Below are 21,151 nucleotides of genomic sequence, written 5' to 3' on the forward strand. Positions count from 1 at the left end.
TGCCCCAGTATGGCTGTTCTGATGTTCTTATGTTATGAAGAGATCTGGAGTAGGCACTGGAACTTTTTGGATGTTTGTGGAGCATTTTCCAATTTTTCTCCTGTGTAGAGGAAGCCCATCAGTGTCGGAGAATGCTATAAATATTATGGCTCTGCTATGCAGGTTCTCTTCTTCAAAGTGCAGACCTTTGTTTAGTGGCCTAGATGAAATAGATTGCAGTTCCCAGTGGACAAGTTTGCATCATACAATCACCCACCATCACAGTTTGCGTTAATTGCCACTGTCACTGGCATTTTCAAGAGGAAGAGATTTCTGATCACTGACAACTCTTTAATCTAGCACAAAAAGGCATACTGAGAGCTAGTGGCTTGAAGCTGCTGTTAGACAAAGTCGGAGTAAAAACAAGGCACATTTTTTCAGTGAGGGTAATTAACCATTGGAACAACTTATTTAGGCATGTGGTGGAGTTTCCATCACTTGCAGTCATTAAATGAAGACTGGATGCCTTTCTAAAAGATATTCTACAGCTCAACCAGAAATCATGGGCTTGACGCAGAAGTTCTGTGACATAATCTCAGTTGTCCATAGAATCACAGAATATCAGGGTTGGAAGGTACCTCAAGAGGTCATCTAGTTCAACCCCCTGCTCAAAGCAGAACTAACCCCCCCTCAAAATATATGGAGACATACCTATCTCATAGAAGTGGAAGGGACCCCGAAAGGTCATTGAGTCCAGCCCCCTGCCTTCACTAGCATCCCAGCCTTAAAATCGACATGTCTATGAAAGAAGACCGAGGAACTAATGGACCATAGAGACTGAACTGCCCTTTCACTTCTCTAGGTAAGTTTGGCTGGGCAGTGTGCAGGGAAATCTCACGTTGCTGCTGTCCATGTTGGTCTTTGGCTCCCACCGATGGAGGTTGATATTCTCCAGGACTGTCCATCTAATACCTCACACCTTCCCTCAATATGCTTTAAGAATGACTTTTTTTTAAAAAAAAAAAGGCTGAACAAAAACATTCTTATTATTACTGTTATTTTTTGGGAAATAGGGAACCCGATCAAGCTATTTGGGCCCTCATGGTCTAAGAACTCATCTCGTCTGTTTTCTTTTTTGCACTGCAGTGTGCTTAACCGAATGCATTATGCAATTAGTTTATTGACGATATCGTATTTGCCTTTGAAGTAGAGGCCCAGCTCCCTCTGGATATAAATATGCAACATTTGCGATCGAAAGAAACAGGGTTTCTAAAACATGCATGTTTATTTATGTCTGCTGATTGATTATTTCAACCCGCTCTCTTCAAGGAGAGAGGGAGGATGGACTTGGGGCTCTTCTCCTGGTTAGAGGTTTCCACATGGGGAAGAGCAAATAAACCTGATAGTAGCATCCCCAGGTCCTGCACCTAATGACATCAGACTTCCAGACAGTGCGGAAATGGAATTAATTTGTTGGTGATTGACAAAAAAGAGCCACTAACTACCTAATTCAGACATATGGGGCAAAATGATACCAGTGTGGCCTTTGCCAGCAGCAGACATTTTAAATTAAATTAGACTATTTGTATCAAACTATTTTCCCTTTAAATTGAATTACAGAATGCTTCTGTTTAAGGGAGATTAAATTAAATTTAGGGCCCGAATACCAGAAGGTCCAAACAATGAAATTGCATTTTCAATTATATGGGCAGGACCATGTCAGAAGAAATCCTGTTTTGGATCCGTCAGCCAGAGAAGCTGATTCATTCTGAGTTGCTCTCGTACTCAAGGAGTTAAGTGCTTTCGTTTTTCTCTGCATCCTTGCTTCCGCCCTTCCTTTATTGCCTGCATATGGCCTCTTGGTGCCAGGGCCCATTGCAGCTGGTCACCATTGAGACACTGCTGCCACTGCCGGCTTTGATCTCTGGAATCAGGTGCCACTGAGTCTAGTTCTGGCTCAAGGATCACTAGCTCTGAAACGACATTTGGTTCCTTCTCTCTGGGGTGCAAAGAGGAGATCTGGAGCAGGCACTCAAACTTCTTAGCTGTTTCTCTGACTTTTACATCTGTTACTCCCATTTCTTGCCATGTACCTTAAAGAAGCCCAGATTGATCGATCTGTCTGTCTGTCTATCCATCCAGCCAATCTGTGTTGTGTTTTTCTATATATGAATATTTAGAGTGCTAGATAATTCTGACCCTATGGTAGTGTTATCTAGTGGGTAGGGCATTGCACTGGACTGGGACTCAGGAGACCTTGGTTCTATTCCTGGCTCTGCCATTGACCTGCTGGGTGACCTTGGGCAACTCACTGCCCCCTCTCTCTACCTCTGAAATTGGGGGTAATGATACTGACCTCCTTTGTAAAGTGCTTTGAGATCTACTGAGGAAAACTGCTATATAAGAGCTAGATATTGGAATACCTATATAGCAGGATTCTCACACTGAGCCAGGACTTTTCTCCAGTGTGACTTCCTGGATCTATAGCTATTTTAAAAACCTTTGGGGGTAAATTTGGTGCTCTTGAAAGCAAGAAACCAAGAGCTTTGCCTAGAGTTAGGTAGAACAGGCATGTGGATGCAAATTCCCTGACTTGGCCTGACCTGCAGCTCCCCTTGCTGCTTCATATCTTGCCCCCTCAGAGGTAGAGGCTTCTGCCTGTTTCATAGCATGTGTTGGAACAAATATCCATGAGGAAATAAAAGGATTCCACTAAACTCCTGAAGGCCACATCCTTTGCTAGGTCCGAGTTTTGCTGAGAAGGGAACTGGAATAGTGTTCACGGGCTAAGGAGAGTTGGAATCACAAAGCTTAAAGGGCAGCTGTAGACAAAAGAGTAACTCTGTAAATATGACATGTAAGTTCCATATTCTGTGTCAGTTTTTATAATGCATTTGCCGCTGTTGCATACAAACACCTTCCAGCTGTGCATTAAGCATCAACATTAATATCTGTCATGTGGTTTGTTCTCCTCTCATCCTTTCCCCAGGAGGAGAAATGTGTGTGCAGTAGAGTGTTCTGTTTTGGTAGGGTTTTGTTTTTGATATTGCTTTTAAAGAAATGCTCCCTGGTCACTCCTTCTCAGTGACCTCCAGATCCAAGCTGCTCAGTTTATGAAGCAAACGGTAGTTTTTTCTTAACTGCAACTCCTGCAAATTCAATCTGGGATTTGAAAAATCCAGCTGGATTTTTTCTGCCCCTTATGTCATGATAGGTGATTAAAAACTTACCAATCAAAAACGTACCTGGCTGTTTTATTGATGACGCGTGAGGCAGAATGGAACCCAACTTGCTGTCTCCGAGCTGTGTAGGTTCTGCAGGGGTAACAAAAGGAACCTGCTTTGAGTCAGTAGTAAAGTCAGCACCTTGGACACTGAATGCACACAGGGTGCAGGTCCGTTGAATTAGATGGGATCATTTTTACATACGGTAAAATTTGCAAAAGCACCTAAATCTCATTTTCAAAAATGCCTATTTCATTTAGGCACTTATGTTCCATTGACTTTGTGACCTAAATCTCTTAGTTATCAAAGTGCCACTGAAAGTCAATGGAACTTAGACACATAAGTGACACAGGCACTTTTGAAAATAGGACATAGATGCTTGTAAAAATTTTACTCATTGTCATTTTTAAGACCATAATCACACCTGGAAAAAAGGTGATTTTTCAGCTATAGCGGATCTAATTTAACCAGTGATCTAAAGGGACTTAAAGGGACTCCCTGTTTGTGCTAGCAATACTTAGGATCACAGGTTTGTGCTAGCAATACTTAGGATCACATCTTTTTGCATATTTGAGCAAACTGGGTAAACTGCACATGATAGTGTTAGATGCAACCACTGGAAGAATTTATCAAGGGGTGTGATGGATTCTCCATCCATGACCATTTTAAAATAAAGATTTGATGTCTTTCTAAAAGACCTACTCTAGGAATGATTTTGGGGGCAGTTTTACAGGGGCACTGGGACAATTTTTATAGTGGGGGTGCTGAGAGCCATTGAACCAAATTGTAAACCTTGTATATAATGGAAACCACTTCAAGCCAAGGAATGTGGCAGCACCCCTAGTTCCAGCACATATAATGTTTTATGGCCTGTGTTATACAGGAGGTCTGACTAGATGATCACAGTGGTCCCTCTGGCTTTGGAATGAGTGAATCTACTACCCATTTGAAAGAGTGATTGACAGGTCTGTGTAATTGTACATATGCAAAATATTATGGGTGGAGTTAAGAGAGGGAGGCCGTTATAAACAGCCCCTCACAAACCTCTTTCTCAAAATGCTTTTTCTAGAGGTGGACAGGATTTCTCAAAGCTCACATACTTAACTTCCTCAGCAGAGCTGAAACTGCTACCTTTGTGCTTCTTGTATGATGTACCTCCCATACGTGTATGCGGAAATAATTGTGTGAAAGGTACCAAAGCAGTTACCTTCCCATTGTAGAGGAGTTTTTAACCAGCAGGAGGCAGTCCATGCTGTGAAGCTGTTGCACTGCATTATCTCAGCCTAGCAGGACCTCATTAACTGATTCAGCCTCTTTGTTGGCTTCTAGATTTTGCAGAGTTTGTTTTCCTGGGTCTGTTCCTTACTGAGATGTCCTTGAAGATGTACGGACTGGGGCCAAGAAATTATTTCCACTCCTCATTCAACTGCTTCGACTTTGGGGTAAGTTGACATCAGCTACACAAACTAACGTGGTGTGGAAGCCTCTCCTTTGTTGAGTGATGTTATATGTTTATCAGTGAGTACAATGGCAATGATGTCCCATGAGCACATTTTACAGAGCTTAGCTACTCCTCTCTCACTTCCCTATATAAATCAAGTGAAGAGTGAGATACAATGAGGAAACATGCCAATCTGAATACACTTCCTCTAGGAATTGTCTCCTAAGAAACCAAATAGCCAACCAGAACTGTATGTCTGTGAGAATTGTTTTCTGCTAAAAGCCCACATGGATCCAGTTCTCATCAGTAGCCTCACTAAATGCTCTAATACCAGGAGATGTCATTTTCAAGTTAGGGGTGTGTTTGTGTTTTAAATCACGTTTCCCTTTGCTCGGATTCTCTACCATCCTGTGGGTGACTTCCCCTCACGATCCATGGGCAGTGAGTTTCAGAGCTCTGTGTCCATAATTAGGCATAAGTAATAGAAGTGGCATGTTTTGGTGGAGATGCTGAGCAAAGGGAAACGTGATTTAAAACACAAATACAACCCTAACTTGAAAATGGCATCTCCTGGCATCTCCAGGCCTCTGGACAAACAGGACACTTCTAAAGGTGTCTGTGGATATGGGTGTCTAACACACCTTCTGTTGTCTTTAATGGGAATTGTGTACCTGGATCCTAAGAGATCATCTGGGCTGCAATATTTCGTGTCGCTGCCACTCAAGATGCAGCCACCACCATAAAGATTAGAGAGGGGAAAGAACAGCTGGGGCATTTCGTGTGTCCTCCAGCCAGTCTGAAGTGGACTTTATGTCTGACTCCTTGGACACTTAACTGACAAGATGCTGCGAGAGATTCCCGTCCCCTTCTGGAAGTGAACACGCTGTTTCTGCACTGTTCCTCGACTGGGAAATGAATATTGAGACTCACTCCATTTCACCTTTGGCAGGTGCCTGCAGCACAAATTCCACTCTCACCGCTGACTCTAATCGGCCCTTTGTTGGCCATCTCAGCAGGGAGGCCAAGAACCGATCAGGCCTAGAACCTGGACTGACCCCTTCTCTCTAGAGGGGGACTGTTTGTAGCAGAACACGGCCAGGAAAGGTGTGGTGTGTGTCGGGTTGCTGGCCGGGCTCCCAACCCAGGAAAGGACTAACACTATGCCACTCTTTCAGAACACAGTTTATTAATTAAGATTTTAAAAGCCTTGCAGAGTCACACAAAACAAAGCTATTGCCCAGACCAACAGTGCCTCCGCCCCGTCAGGGCCAATCATAGGAGCCAACCTTCCTCCTGCAGCCCCCCTCAACCCCAACTGAGCTTTCTCAGCTCTTCATTGGATCACTTGACCTCTTCCCAGCTGGGACTGATGGACCATAGATCCCCTGCTGCTTAAAGGGTTAAACCACCCTCTTACATGTGGGAAGCATCAGGTGTACTTTGCGGGGCTGGCAATCCCTTATCTTTCGCTGACACTGCAAAAAGAAACCACCACCAAGAACAATAAACCCCTGACAGAACATATCAAATATGCCTAAACTGGGCGATATTCATACTAAGATGTAGCATTCAAGGCTAGCTGTGCAGACACCATCCCCCAGTTCTGTGGGAGCAAACTGTCACAGAAACCCCCTTGAGAGCTGCCAACTGATGTGCCAAGATTACCTCTGCTCCTGTTTTCTCTTCCAGCTCAGGACTCCGGCACTCTGTCTTGCTGAGCCAGACACTCCTGTCCACTCCAACAAAGACCCAGGGTCTGAATTACCTGCCCCAAAGCTGCAGGTTTACCTGAAAACAGCTTGCAGAAGTGTTCCTGTCTTTAACACTCAGATGCCCAACTCCCAATGGGGTCTAAACGCAAATAAATCCGTTTTACCCTGTATAAAGCTTATGCAGGGTAAACTCATAAATTGTTCGCCCTCTCTAACACTGATAGAGAGAGATGCACAGCTGTTTGCTCCCCCATGTATTAACACATACTCTGAGTTAATTAATAAGTAACAAGTGATTTTATTAAATACAGAAAGTAGGATTTAAGTGGTTCCAAGTAATAAAAAAGAGAACAAAGTCAGTCACCAAGCAAAATAAAATAAAATGCGCAAATCTATGTCTAATCAAACTGAATACAGATAATCTCACCCTCAGAGATGTTTCAGTAAGTTTTTTCCTCAGACTTGACACCTTCCAGACCTGGGCACAATTCTTTCCCCATGGTACAGCTCTTGTTCAAGCTCAGGTGGTAGCTAGGGGATTCTTCATGATGGCTCTTCTCCCTCTTTGTTCTCTTTCACCCCTGTATATATCTTTTGCGTAAGGGGGGAATCCTTTTGTCCTTCTCTGAGTTCCTACCCCCTCCTTCTCAATGGAAGGGCACAAGGTTAAAGATGGGTTCCAGTTCAGGTGACATGATCACATGTCACTGCAAGAATTCATTACCCACTTGCCAGTACACAGGTATGCACGAAGACTTGCAGGTAAAACACAGCCATCTGCAGACAATGGTCCTAGTTAATGGGCGTCATCAAGATTCCAAACCACTATTAATGGCCCATACTTTACATAATTACAATAGGCCCTCAGAGTTATATTTCATATTTCTAGTTTCAGATACAAGAATGATACATTTATACAAATAGGATGAACACACTCAGTAGATTAAAAGCTTTGTAATGATACCTTACAAGAGACTTTTTGCATGAAGCATATCTCAGTTACATTATATTCACTTATTATTAAATTTTTATAAAACCATATATACTGCACAACATCACAACCATCCCCCAGTTCTGTGGGAGCAAACTGTCATGCAAATAATTGTGTGTGTGGCATTGCACCTGCAACTACTTGCACCCACAGTTTAAGTCACCTAGATGGCTACACTCCTGATTTTGGGATGTAATCAGGGACTTCAGTGAACGTCACCTAAACTAAAAGCAATAAGCTGTTGCGGGCGTAATTCTGTGCCTGCAAAAACGAAGGTTCTGCTAAGGCTGGACTGAAAATTGGGTTAGGATTTTCAAAGACTTCTAAGGGAGTTGGTCAGGGTCGGCTCAAGACCAACTGGTTCTCCAGTCAAGGAGGTTGTTCAGCACCCACTCCATTTGTTAAACTTTTAAATACCTTATTTTTTTATTGCGCTTGTACCCTATTTCATGACTTTGATGCATGATTTGCATGCGTGATTTATCCCCGTCATATAAAACTATAAAACTTGCTTACTAGGATCTGTCAATCTGTATTTATTCATGTCATATATAAGCAAGTATGGAAGGTTCCACAGAGGTCTCAGAACATTCTAGGAGATTACTGAAAAACGAATCCACATACAGAACACCTGAAACATTTTACTTCCCTTTTGTCACTAACAACAAAAACAGCACTCCGAGCCTGGCGCCCCCCAGGCCTGGCACCCTAAGTAGTCACCTGGGTTGCCTACCTCTAAATCCAGACCTGGACTTGGCACCCAGCTCCTATTGAAAGTCAATGGGAGTTAGACGTCTAACAACCTGAGATGCCTTTGAAAATTCCAGTCTGTGTGAGCTGGATCAAGAAAATTAGCCTGTTTTGTAATACTTTCATTTGGCTTTTAATTTACCTAAATTTAGCACTGCCTCATTTTTTGTCAAGTTCTAATGAAAGATGCTGGATTGATGTTTGCTATCCCCCACACAGGTACTGCATGGACCACAATATGGCAAGCTTCACCCTCACTGTCTGCTAATTTTCCTTCATTTATTTCATAAAAGGCATTGTTGAGCAGAATGCTCTACCCACAAGGAACAAAAACGTATACCTGATCTTGTGGAGGGAATGATTTAAGAATTTTATATTAAACACAGAACCCACTGGGATTTTGTTCATGCCATGCTGAATGAAGCTCTGGTAATAAGTTTCATAGGCTGAGATTGCCATGAGGGAGAGGGTTTTGAGCACTTTTCTAATTCTTCCTTTTCTAGAGAGTCCATTGGGAACCCACCACTATCTATGTTTCTTCTCCCGCACCCACGTTCCCACGTCCCAAATTAATTCAGTTTCTTCACCCCCTTTGGAACAGTACACAGTTCTGTAGTCAGTTTAGTTTGACAAACCATCGAGATGAAACAGTTCAAAAGCAAAGAGCAAAACAAAACAACAGAGACATTGGCCCCAGGGAGGGGTAGTCTGGTGGAATCTTGTGTGAAGTTACTCCCAAGAGGTCACTTTAATATGGCAAGAAAATTAATTATCAACTTAAAACTCAGAGGGTCTGGGGGAAGGTTTCACTGATGCATGATGGATCCCTAGAAAGGATACACAGTGGAGGAGAGGAGAGTTGGGTTCTGCTCAAAAGGAGCTGGAATGCTGTACACAAATGGTGTTTCCAGGGTGTCGACAATCTCATATTATCACTCGGGTGCAGTAACGGGCACAGGTCTGTCTGTTCACCTTGATTTTCTGTGAAATTTCTATTCCATGGTAGAAATAAGCCCCTCGTGCATTTCACGGCAATTACTGTGCTTCACCATGGCTAAAGTGTCTCAACTTTTGGTCTTTCCTGAAGCTAGATATAAAGGCTAAGAAATTCTTGTCTTACCTTATTACCTAAGCAGTAACCTAGCTTTTATATATTCCCCCTTTACTATAATGCATTTTTCATTACTATAATTTCTCCCTATTTGCACTACATTTCATAGAAAGTCCCTTTCAATCTTCGGGTTTGTACTATTGCATAGCTGCCAACATTTTAACACAATATGTCCTGAGACAATTCTGTAAATATCTCAAGGCCGGGGGCTGCTGAATGGTTGGATGCGAACTCTAGTGGATTTTAAGGATTTTTATTTAACTGCAAGTATCTTAATTAACCAGCATTTTAAAGGTTCTGATCAGAGAGATGCTTCCAGTCGATTTTACATAATAATAATACTTAGCTCCTATACGGTGCACACTCGTGAGCCCAGCTGTGCCCCTACTCATGGGAGTAAGGGGGTGTAAGGAGACACTTTGCATCCCTGTGGGGGTTGCCCATATGCACGGTTTGCGGATGGGGACAGCTTCTGCCTGACTGCTATCCCCAGCCTTGTGCAAGAGGGCACTGATGGGAAGTGGGCAGAGTCTTGGCTGTGACCTCACAATACACCAGCCAACACACACAGTTGGTGCACAGGGGGAAGCAATCTGCACCTGCAGAAGGGCTCACGTACGGTGATTCTGCCACCGCAGCAAGGGAGAAGCAAGCAGCAGACTGGGACTTTGAGTTGCCGTCCTGCTCCAGGGGCAGTGCGACAACATGCCACCCTTTCGCCAGCTGGATCGCACATTTACAAAATTGGAGCCATTATGTCTGAGAGTTTGGGCTTTCTTGCTGTTTCCTTGATTATGCAAATTAAACTGGCAGCCCTTATTAGAATCCAGTCACAGTGCAGGAGCTGTCTCCTCTTTGGTCCCTAGCCCCTGTGGGAGGACCCAAAACCATAGCCGGTTGTGCAACCATTTTCCCTTTTAAAATGGCTTGTTCTTGCAGGTGATAGTGGGGAGCATTTTTGAAGTGATTTGGGCAGCAGTGAAGCCTGGTACCTCATTTGGCATCAGTGTATTGAGGGCTCTTCGACTGCTGAGGATTTTCAAAGTAACCAAGTAAGTCGAGGTTCCTTTTTCACTCCCTTCGGCTATTTAGCTCGACATTTGCCTGCTTGCCTTGCACGCTCCTGTTATAAAGCCATGTAGAATTTGTGCCCCAGCAGTAACTTCTGCTTCTATCCATCACCCTTACACTGCCAAGCATGAACTGTGATTATGGGATGTGAGCGCTACCAGCACCCATGTCAGCCAAAGTGGGTGATTGTATCTATAGTTGAATAAGTCGTGAAGATGAAACTACTGCCCTGCAGAGGACAAGACTAAGATTTGCCAGCACAACAACAGGAGGAAGCTTGTGCTGCCTGTACTGTACCTAATTTAGGAGTGTATTGAGGTCTTTGGTTTCCAGGGTTGTGAATCTGGCACTTTTGTAATCCAGTAGAGTTTGGTCGACGAAGCTTTTCACTTGTTCTTCTGACGTGTCCGATTAATATGCACTGGAATTAACAAACAACTGTTGTTCAAGTTGTAATCCATTGCTGCAGGATGTTAAAGTTGTAATGGTGAGCTAACTGAAAATGTTATGGGCATTCGTGCCGGTTTTGTTTTTTCCCCCACAAAGAAGTTTGCCCCCCCCTTCCTCCCCCTCTTTAATTATCTCTTTGTATTAACAAGAGGAGTGGAGCAGCCAGGTGAGCGTTGTAGCCACTCAGCTCTGGTCAGTTAGCCTCACCTACCACATCTCTGCAGGATTGGGGATGCAGAGCAGACAAACTGTCCTGTGTTCTGCAAGGAGCCTAACTTGAGACAGGAGCCGATCAGGGACTGCAGCCTGCTTTAATCCCTGGGGAGAGGGAGTGTGTCCAAGCCACAGGGTGGTGAGGTTAAAACCCAGGAACTTGGGTCGGTGTTGGGACAGTTTGTAGCTAGCCTGCAAAGAAGGAAGCTAACAGCTGAGCCTAGCTGGGCTGATTATTTGGTTCTTTTGGTATTTTTTGTTTCTGATTTTAAGTGAAGGACTCTGAGGCCACAGAAGGGATTGGACTCTGTTAAGTGGCTTTTTGGCTGGAGAGCCAGTCACTTTTACAGCCAGAATGGGACAGAAAAGACATTGGGTAAACTGAGGCAGAGCTGCCGCAATACGACTACTAGCCACAAGGAGGAATGCTGGTGCAGCATCTCTGTGCAAGGAGCAACCCAACAAAGGGTTTAGATGGGGAACCCGATTTTTGAACCTTAACGGGGTGTCCAAACCTTGGATGCTCAAATTGTCCCAACTAGAGTATGAAATGGTCATTTGTTGTACTTACGTACTTCTCTCATCATCAGCTGCACAGTTTGGGTGTCTTTTAGCCCCTTAAGATAGGTCTACAGTGCGATAAAAGGTAAGTTCTTAACTCAGGTTAGCTACTGCACGTTAGCAAACTTCGGTTAAAATAGTAACAAAGTCACAGCACTCAGCTTTTAACTTGGATTAGCAGTTCTAGTTCAACGCCAGGCCCCCAAGGGTGTGTCTGCACTGCAACGGGGAGTGACTCCTCCAGCTCAGGTAGACAGACTTGTGGGGTGGGGCTTGCGCTAATATGCTGAAAGTAGCTGTGTGGACGTCGCGGCAACGGCAGAGGTTCAGACAAGCCACCTGAGCTCAAGCCCCATCTAACCCCTGGGGCAAGCTCAGGTGGCTCGCCTGAGCCTTCCCTGGTGCTGCAACATCCACACAGCTATTCTTAGCACTCGAGCATGAGCCCCTCTCTACCACAAGTCGGTCTACCCGACAAAGCTGCCTCTCGGCTACAGTGTAGACGTATCCCTGCAGAGTTGAAGTCGAGCTGCTAACCCAAGTTAAAAGCTGAGTGTGATCGGTTGGACCCTTTGAGAAGTCACCTGATGTGCTGCAGTTCCACTGAGTCTACCTGTTCTGCCAGCCTGGGCCCCCTTTAACCTGTCTTGCCGTGCCAGGCTCTTAAAACCTCCTCTAACACACCCACAGGCAGGGCCACACCCAGCTGCAGATCAGCTCTGAGAAAACTCAGCTTCAGTGACTTGCTCCAGCACCACATCCTCCCTTGGAGTGCAGACCCAAAGAAAGATTCTGAAATTCGCCTTCTCCCTCAGTGTGGAAGAGGGATGTGCACACTTCTCACCCCTCCCCCCAGTTATAAATTGCATAAACTGGGTTATATTATAACCCAGAAATACATTTATTAACTATAACAGGTGTATTTTAAGTAGTTAAGGAGGTAGCAGACAGAACAAAGCTGATTACTAAGAAAATAAAACAGAGCCTGCAAACTAAGCTTAATGCACTAAAGAAACTGGTTACATGTGAGTTCTCACCCTAAATGTGGTTCTAATAACCTTCTTCACAGGCCAGATGCCCTTCCAGCCTAGGCCCAGTTTTTTCCCCCTGTTCAGTCTTAGACTATGTCTATGTCATTTAAAATGCAAAATCTCTCTCTTTTGCACGAAAACCATGGGGGCATCTACACTGGTTAATGGCTTTTTGCAGAGACACTCAGAAGTTTCACTGCAAAAAGAAAACCGCCTTCACGAGAGGTGTACAGTTCTTACTGCTGTTTTTTTGCACTGTTGTGAAAGTGAAGATATGTTCCACTAGTGTAAACACCTTTTGGCCTCTGGAGGATATTCCACAGTTCCAAAAGTGACCACTCTGGCCAGCATCTCCGCTGCTCTGACGCCAGGTAAACGGATGTCCGCCCCTCCCCCTGTAAGCCCTGGGAAGTTTGAAACTCACTTTCCCTTCACCTGTAGATGTGGCAGGGGGATTAAAAAAAATGCCACGAAAGAACCAAGGAAGTAATGTGGCTGCTGGAACATGAAGCAGTGCAGCACAGGGTTCTGAGAAGAGACCCAGAATGCCTTCCGCACCCCCCCCCCGACCTATGCAGAGAGCTGCACCGTGGGACAGCTGCCCTGCAGCGCTGTTCTCATCGGCAATGGAAGTGCTGCTAGTGTAAACACTCCCTGATGCCTGAGGAATTAAGTGAGAACACAAACCAGCACTTTTCTTTCACCGGTTCCCTATGACCGATGAAACTTACAGCACAAAAACTCTGCAAGTGTTGACGTAGCCTTTGTTATTTCCAGCAGTCATCTTGGGTGGGGTAGCAGGGGAGAATTCACGACCTGGATAACCTCACTCCCCACCCTTAAATAGGATTTGCATAAAGTGGGAATCCGTTGTTTCCTAGTTTGAACCCCCCTTCCCTTACAGTGGAAAGTTACAAGAAGTCTCAGGTAATGCTTTAGTATCAGGTGACAAGACCACCTGACTCTGTAGGGCCCTTGTCCTTCACAGGCTGACCCACAGATTCACGGGAAGACTAGGCTCTTTCACAGTCTATTGTCCTTCTTGATGGGCCATCCACCCTGTCTGGCTTTTCCGTTGTTGTATCTGAAGTGCTGGCAGTGGGCGCTGCCCAAAGTAGCATAGTTGAAATACAGATACATAGTCAATGTTCCTAATTTCAGATACAGAAATGATACATACACACAAATAGGATAATGGCATTCAGTAAATCATAACCTTTCCAATGATATCTCACAGGAGCCATCTTGCATAGAGTATATCTCAGGCATATTTTCATAAAGAATATGGAATGACACGCCATACTGAGTTGCTATCTCTTTGCTGCTATTTCAACCTGTTAGCTTACCCAAGTTAGGAACACTCTCTTTGCTGTATAGATAGACCCTTAGAGTTATCTGGCTTTTTAAATGTTGATCGTTCTGCGGCTCCAACTTTCACCTGTAAGTGTCCGAGGAAATCCAAATGTTGACACTTTCTGGGAAGGGTGAGGTTCTCAGCAGAAAAGAAATATCCTGACGGGGCAGCAAGCTCCAGAAAAGTGCTCAATCAAACCAGCACCGCACACCTGACCATGAGCTAGTTGAGAAAGTTAGCAAAGCAAGAGTTCCAAATGCTGCATTGCTGCTGTCTGGTTCTCATTACAGCCTCACCTTGTGCTAATTCCTTCCTTTTTGCCTGGCTTTCACTGCAATGTTTCCCTGAAGCATCCTGCCCTTGGATTTTTGTCTCTAATCTGTTCAGCGGAAGGCAGGGGCACACCATCCTGCTCTGAATAATTGGGGGTATTACGTCTTTTGATTTGGAGGCTTTTTCTTCCTTCAGCACAAGCCGGGAAGATTGTAAAAAGCAGAACGACATGACGGTTAGAAAGTTAAATTGCAGCAGGCTGAAAAGGTCACAGCAGGATGGCACATCACTACCGTGAGTGAGAATGCAGCCCAAGAGGCACTGAAGTTCAGAGAGAGGAAGACAAGGAGAAAATAGCTCAACATAATGTCCTCCTTGTCAAGATGTAATGGGAGCTGGCAACTGTAGAAATTTAACTCCTTGTTACAGCCCTGGGGCCTATCATCAGTCCTAGATGGGTGTTGAAATAACCCGGATATGCCCAGTGACTCTGGATAATCCAGCCATCTGACCTGTGTGTTTGCTGCCCAATCATGTTAACTGAGAAATACCAGCCTGAGGCAGGCAGCAGCATGAGGCAGGGAAAATTCCCTTGGAGAACTTTCTGTCCTGGTCTCTCACGAAAACCCTTGTCTCTCCATCAGAGCAATTTATCCTCTTTTTAGGGTCTGAGCCAGGGGTGGGCAAACTTTTTGGCCGGAGGGCCACATCGGGGTTCCAAAACTCTATGGAAGGCTGGGTAAGGAAGACTGTGCCTCACCAAACTGGCTGGCTCCTGCTCCCTATCTGCCCCCTCCCACTTTCCACCCCCTGACTGCGTCTCTCAGAACCCCCAACCCATCCAACCTCCCCTGCTCCTTGTCCCCTGATTGCCCCTCCCAGGATCCCCCACCTCTAACCACCCCCCTGGGACCTCACCCTCTATCTAACCCCCTCTGCTCCCTGTCCCGATTGCCCCGATCCCTATCCACACCCCCGCCCGTTGACAGGACCCCGGGACTCCCATACCTATCCAACACACCCTGTTCCCCGTCCCCTGACTACGCCCGCCAGAACCTCCGCCCCATCCAACTGCCCTCTGTTCCCTGTCCCCTGACTGCCCCCGGGACCCCTTGCTCCTTATCCAACCCCCCTGCTCCCCATCCCCTTACCATGCCACTCAGAGCGGCATATCTGGCAGCCGCGCCACCCAGCCGGAGCCAGCCACAGCACCGTGCTGCCCAGCACGCGCTCGCAGCCCCGCTGCCCAGAGCGCTGGCGGTGTGGCAAGCTGATCCTGTGGGGGAGGGAGGACAGCAGGGAAGGGAACAGGGGCTAGCCTCCCCAGCCGGGAGCTCAAGGGCCGGGCAGGACGGCATAAATGGGGGAATCTCGAGTAGGAGTAGAGAGGTTATTTTAGCTTTGTGTTTGGCACTGGCGTGACTGTTGCTGGAATGGTATGTCCAGTTCTGGTGTCCACAGTTCAAGAAGGATGTTGATAAATTGGATGGGGTTCAAAGAAGAGCCATGAGAATGATGAGAGGTTTAGAAGACATGCCTTACACTGATAGACTCAAAGAGCTCAGTCTATTTAGCTTAACAAAGAGAAGGGTAAGGAGTGATTTGATTAGTCTTTAAATTCCTACATGGGGAACAAACAGACTCAAAGACTTAAAGGCCAGGAGGGACCATCATGATCATCTCTGATCTCCTGCACATTGCCACAGAATCTCAGGCACCCGCTCCTGTAATAGGCCCATATAGTTAATAATCTTAAATCTAGCAAAGAAAGTTATAACACGATCTGATGGCTGGAAGTAGAAGCTAAATAAATTCAGACTGAAATAAGGTGTAAATTTTTACTAGTGAGAGTAATTAACCATGGGAACAATTTACCAAGGGTTATGGTGGATTCTCCATTGCTGACAATTTTTAAATCAGGACTGGATGTTTTTCTAAAAGATCTGCTCTAGGAATTATTTTGAGGAAGTTCCCTAGCCTGTGTTATGCAGGAGGTCAGACTAGATGATCACAATGGTCCTTTCTGGCCTTAGATTCTATGAATCTATGAATTCAAAATGGCTTTTGAGAAATTTCCTTCAATTTTATTAATTTTTTTAAAGTTAGTGTCTGAAATCTAAATGAAATGTTTGTCAACTTGAAACAACATTACTTGTTGATTTGCTGAAAGATTTGAACAATTCTGGGTTTAGGACAGGCCGAAACAATTAAAAAAAAAAATCAGAACAGACAGCACACCAGAAAATCAGTTATTCACCCAGCTCTGCTTGCTGGTAGATGGTGGAGAACGGAATGTTATTCTAGGAAAAAACTGGAAAAGTGGAACAGAGAAAAGTGAAGGAGGAGTGGGTAGCAATAGAATAAATAGGAGCCTGTATGAAAGCCAGCTTCCTCTGTAAGCTGTTTTATGGAGTTGTGGAGGGGGGAAACAGACAAATCATCTGGCACCCTTCTTCCACACCCTACAACAACTGTTCTGCAGTAAGAATTTCAGGTTAAGGGCCTGTCCCCCATAGCCCCGGTGGAAACTGTAGAGCAGGACTGCCATCAGGAGCCCAGGCTCTGTGTGGTAGCTTCCTGGTCTGTCGAGACGAAGTGATAGAAGTAACTGGAGAAAAAGGAGAGAGAAAGAACTGGAAAAATTCCTGCTTGCTGTCCCAAAGTGATCAGAAAAACTTTAAGGGAATGTCTACACCACACACTAAGCCTGGGCTGTGACTCAGGTTTGAGGCCAAGTCCCTCTTCTGTCCACACACCAATCATAGAACCACAGAGTCAGAAGGGGCTGCAAGGGTCATATAGTCTAACTCCCTGCCAAGGTGCAGGATTTGTTGTGTCTAAAATCAGTCAGACTCAGGTCAGCAAACACTCAGTACCCAGATTTTAGAACCCTGCTTAGGTCAGAGCCTGAGTCCCACTGAGCCTGGGGGTCCAAGACCTGTCATTTTGCAGTGTGGATGCAAATCAAACCACAAACCTGAATAAGAAGGTCTGAATAGTGCTGTATGGATATGTTAGCGCAGCTCTGGTAAACCTGGGTTTGCAATGCAATATAGATGCTCCAGCATGGGCTTGGAAACTCCTTGTCCACAAGCACAGGTCCCACAGACCTAGGTTTACAATGTAAACCTAGATAATAGCATGTATAAAGATTTAAATCCCTATCTCCCATTGTGTGCTCTAACCCTGTTGTTTCTCAGGCTTGTCTGTCTAACTGAAGGTTATTAAAGAGATCCTCAGCTTTAATAGCGCTATCTGCATTTTCTGATTCATTAGTTTTCCTAATATAAACGTTCCCTGCTTGTTCTCAGCAGGATAATAAAATGAAGAGAGAGTGCCATTTCTGTACTCCCTCTCAGGACCTCCTTTATTTAGCCTGCCTCTTCCAGCTTCGTGTGTGGGTGTATATACGTGCCCATAATGACGGGATGGAATAAATCCAGGATGACCTGGGTGGGGATAAGAGCAGATTGAACAGCAGTTTCTGGCCAGGTGGAACCTGCTGCGTGGAGGTCATGAGCTGAGTTAGGTTCCCTTCCTTGAGTTCTTGTCCACCATTTGCACAATTTAGGGTTTTGATGCAGTGAGGTTAATTTTTAATCATGGCTGGCTGCTAAATCAGATGGCCAAATCCCCCTTGAGTGCTCACATTCTATGCCTATAAGCCTGTTTCAGTTTAAATGCCTGAATGTGAGATGATTTTTTTTAGGTCTGTCTGTGGAAACCGGGCATGAAACAGTTGAAAGTTCATGTTTAAATAGCTTCCCAAACAACACGGTCGGGAGAATCAGGCTCCTATGGAAATGAACCATTCAGTCCTGGCTCAAGTCTTACCAAAATGAGAAGTTCACATCCCCGCCAATTCATTCTGGCCTTGGCATTATCAGTAAATCCTCATTCTTGGCATCCCCAATGGTTGGTATGCAGGGCCAGTGCAACCCATTAGGTGACCTAGGCGGTCGCCTAGGGCGCTGACCATTTGGGCGGCGGCGACTGTGGCGGCCGAACATCCGCCACCTCCGTCGGGGGCACCATTTTGGAGGCGGGATTTTCCACTGCCTAGGGTGCCAAAAAGGCTGCTGGAGCTCCTGTTGGTATGTGTAGTAATGGAAAGGAAAATGCATGGGATTATATACTGTAGGGAACAGACCTATACTGCAGAGAGGATGAGCTAAGGAATGCTGTATTGTTTAGAGCATTTAAAGTTAGATTGGACAAAACACTGCAGAATTCATAGTAGGGGACTATTCTCCACAGGCAGGCGTTTGCTCAGGATGACTAGAGAGGTGTTATCCATCTCTGACTTCTCTGATTCTACGTGTTATTTTGCTATCTGATCGACTCAAGTGGGCCACATTGTTCTGCTGGCATTACATCAGTGGAGAGTTTGGCCCAGATGAATTGAAGGAGACTGTTCAACTTGGACTGTGTCCCATAGAACACTTATCATCAGGTCTCTTTTAAAGAGCTAGATCGTTTTAACGTCTCCCGGAAATGGCCCCCCTCTCCCCGTGACACTAATGGTTGGTTGCTTTGATTTACAACCTAGATACTGGAACTCTTTAAGGAATCTGGTGGTCTCCTTGCTGAACTCCATGAAATCCATCATCAGTTTGCTTTTCCTGCTCTTCCTGTTCATTGTGGTGTTTGCTCTGCTGGGAATGCAGCTCTTTGGAGGACAGTAAGTGTAATGTGTTGCTCATATCAAAGCAGTCCCTGAGGAAGGCAAAAGGCTGATGGGGACTGGATGGCTCAGACGATTTGCAAATCTGGTTTAAATGCTTTCATGTGGAAAATTTTCCTACCGGAACATAGTTTTATCAAACCTGAGATTTTTTTTTTTTTAATGGGACAATGCCAGTTTCTACGAATAATTTCAGTTTTGCAAAGTGAAATGTCAAAACAAGCATTTTTGTTGCAAATTGACATTTTGAAAGAAACGAAGAGCATTTGTTTCATTTAAAGATAATTTTGTCATTTTGTTCTTTAAAAAAAATCTAAACAAAATGACATTTGATGTTGAAATGTCCATTCATAGTTTAGTCCATTCATAAATTTAGTTTATTTTCAGTTGGATATTTTGGATTTAAAACTTTTGGAATTATTTGTTCCACAACATTTTTCAATGTTTTGATTTTTCCATTCCCATTTAGGGATGGAAATTAATTTCAAAATGTTGGAATTTCCAGTGAGATGAAAATCCCATTTTCTTAACAGTTCTGCTAAATGCACCTCTCTTGGGTCGTGTCTGCACTGCACTGTTGGCGGTAAAAACACACCTCGGACCGACAAAAGTTTTACTGATGAAAAGAGTTGGTGTGAACAGCACTTTCTCAGCGGGAGACACTTTCCCGCTGACAAAGCTATTGCCCCTCATTGGGGGTGGTTTTATTTTGTTGGCAGAAGAGCTCCCTTCCTGAAACTGACCACGTTATCTCTATGTGGAGCAAATGTTGTCTTCTGACTCTGGTGATAGAGAATTATGAGAACATAGATATTTTTTTTCATGCACTGTTTTAATTTTAAATTTTTATTTCCTGCTTAGGTTTAATTTCCAAGATGAAACACCAACCACAAACTTCGATACATTCCCTGCTGCCATCCTCACTGTGTTCCAGGTAAAGTTTCCTCCTTCATTGGGTGTGCACTAGAAAGGAACATTTAGACATCTTTCGGTTCCCGGTGGAGGAGATGTTCCTCAAGCTATCTGGAATTTAGGAAAGGAGAAAGTAATTTTTGTTTGCTCATAGCCTACTGTTTATTAGAGAAGAACTGCTCACAATGTGCTGTGGGATTATAATGCACACATTTACCAGTGAAATGGTCCATAACATAAATGCTGAGGGACTCTTTGAAATTCAGGCAAACAGAATTCTTTTATGGGGAAAAGGGATGGTCACTTTGCATAAAGCAAGCATAATCCAAAGGCTGGAGGAGAACCTCCAGTGTTCTTCACGAGGTCACCTCCACAGTACCTTACACTGCAATGGGACTTCTCGTGTGTTGTCCTCTGCACAACATCTGTAATGGCATAATGTAGCAAATGAGCACACAATGACCTGCTTCCATTTCCTCCTGCAGTTGCCATACGTTCATGAGGAGAGTTGCTGGAGAAGGGCCTGAGGCAATAAAGAAATAATATAGCATTTTGCACTACCAAGGTTGCGGGATGAGATTGGATAAGAATTAAAATCAGTGGGGGAGCCAGGAAAGAGTCATCAAGCTTAGCCAACATGATGTGATGATTTGGGAGAGCTGCAGCTCAGGTTTTAAGGCCCTGATTCTGCAGCTGCTCCACGCCTGACGTTATTACAGAATCACTTGCTTAGTTAGAGAAACAGGAGTGATGCGCCCCGTTCTGTTTGAAACAGCAAGTGAACTCTCACTTGCCGTTGGGAGATCCACGAACATCCTTCACCACTCTGTTCACTGTGCATCCATTTTTGCTGGAGATGGGCTCAATCTGAGAAGTTCAAATTTGGATCCAGAACCAAATTTCCCCAAAGTTGAGTGATGCCCGGGTTGGACATTCCAGTTCACAGTCCTCCAAAGGAGTCTTGTGGTTAAAACAGAACGAGACCTGGGTTTTATTCACAGTTCGGCCACAGTTTCAGTGAGTAATCTTGGGTAAGCTGCTCTGCTATGGCCCTCAATTCCCCCAGATGTGAGCAAGGGAGAGTTCTATTACTCAGCTTGCTGAGATGTTGCAAAGCTTACTGTGCTCATATTTGCAAAGTGCTTTGAGGCTCTTCCAAGCCGAGATCCCATAGAAGAGAAAAGGTATTGTGACAGATGGGACTGAGCTGAAAAGTGTAGCTCCAGATATGAAAATCCCCGGGCTCTAGTGGTGGTTCGGTTTAAGCCAATTGTTACCCGTTGGGAAATTTTATAGCACTTGCTTTCCGCTCACATGATAAAGACACTGGTCAATAGGGCTTCTGTGGGATGAGAGTGAGTCTTTGCGGATCACTTCTAAAATTCATGTAAAAG

General features: G+C 44.7%; 1 protein-coding gene across 9 annotated transcripts in view; it reads left to right on the forward strand.

Moving 5' to 3' along the window:
• The window catches only part of CACNA1B (calcium voltage-gated channel subunit alpha1 B), a 521,426-nt gene that overhangs the window by 328,788 nt on the left and 171,487 nt on the right, over nucleotides 1–21,151 (forward strand). For all 9 annotated transcript variants that reach the window (XM_075060705.1, XM_032765199.2, XM_075060699.1 and 6 more), the window contains 4 exons: nucleotides 4,533–4,645; nucleotides 10,148–10,260; nucleotides 18,711–18,842; nucleotides 19,707–19,779. In XM_075060705.1, the coding sequence (XP_074916806.1) occupies nucleotides 4,533–4,645; nucleotides 10,148–10,260; nucleotides 18,711–18,842; nucleotides 19,707–19,779 (431 nt within the window). The remainder of the gene's footprint in view (nucleotides 1–4,532; nucleotides 4,646–10,147; nucleotides 10,261–18,710; nucleotides 18,843–19,706; nucleotides 19,780–21,151) is intronic.

The sequence above is a fragment of the Chelonoidis abingdonii genome, chromosome 24 (assembly GCF_003597395.2).
Source record: "Chelonoidis abingdonii isolate Lonesome George chromosome 24, CheloAbing_2.0, whole genome shotgun sequence".
NCBI lineage: Eukaryota > Metazoa > Chordata > Testudines > Testudinidae > Chelonoidis > Chelonoidis abingdonii.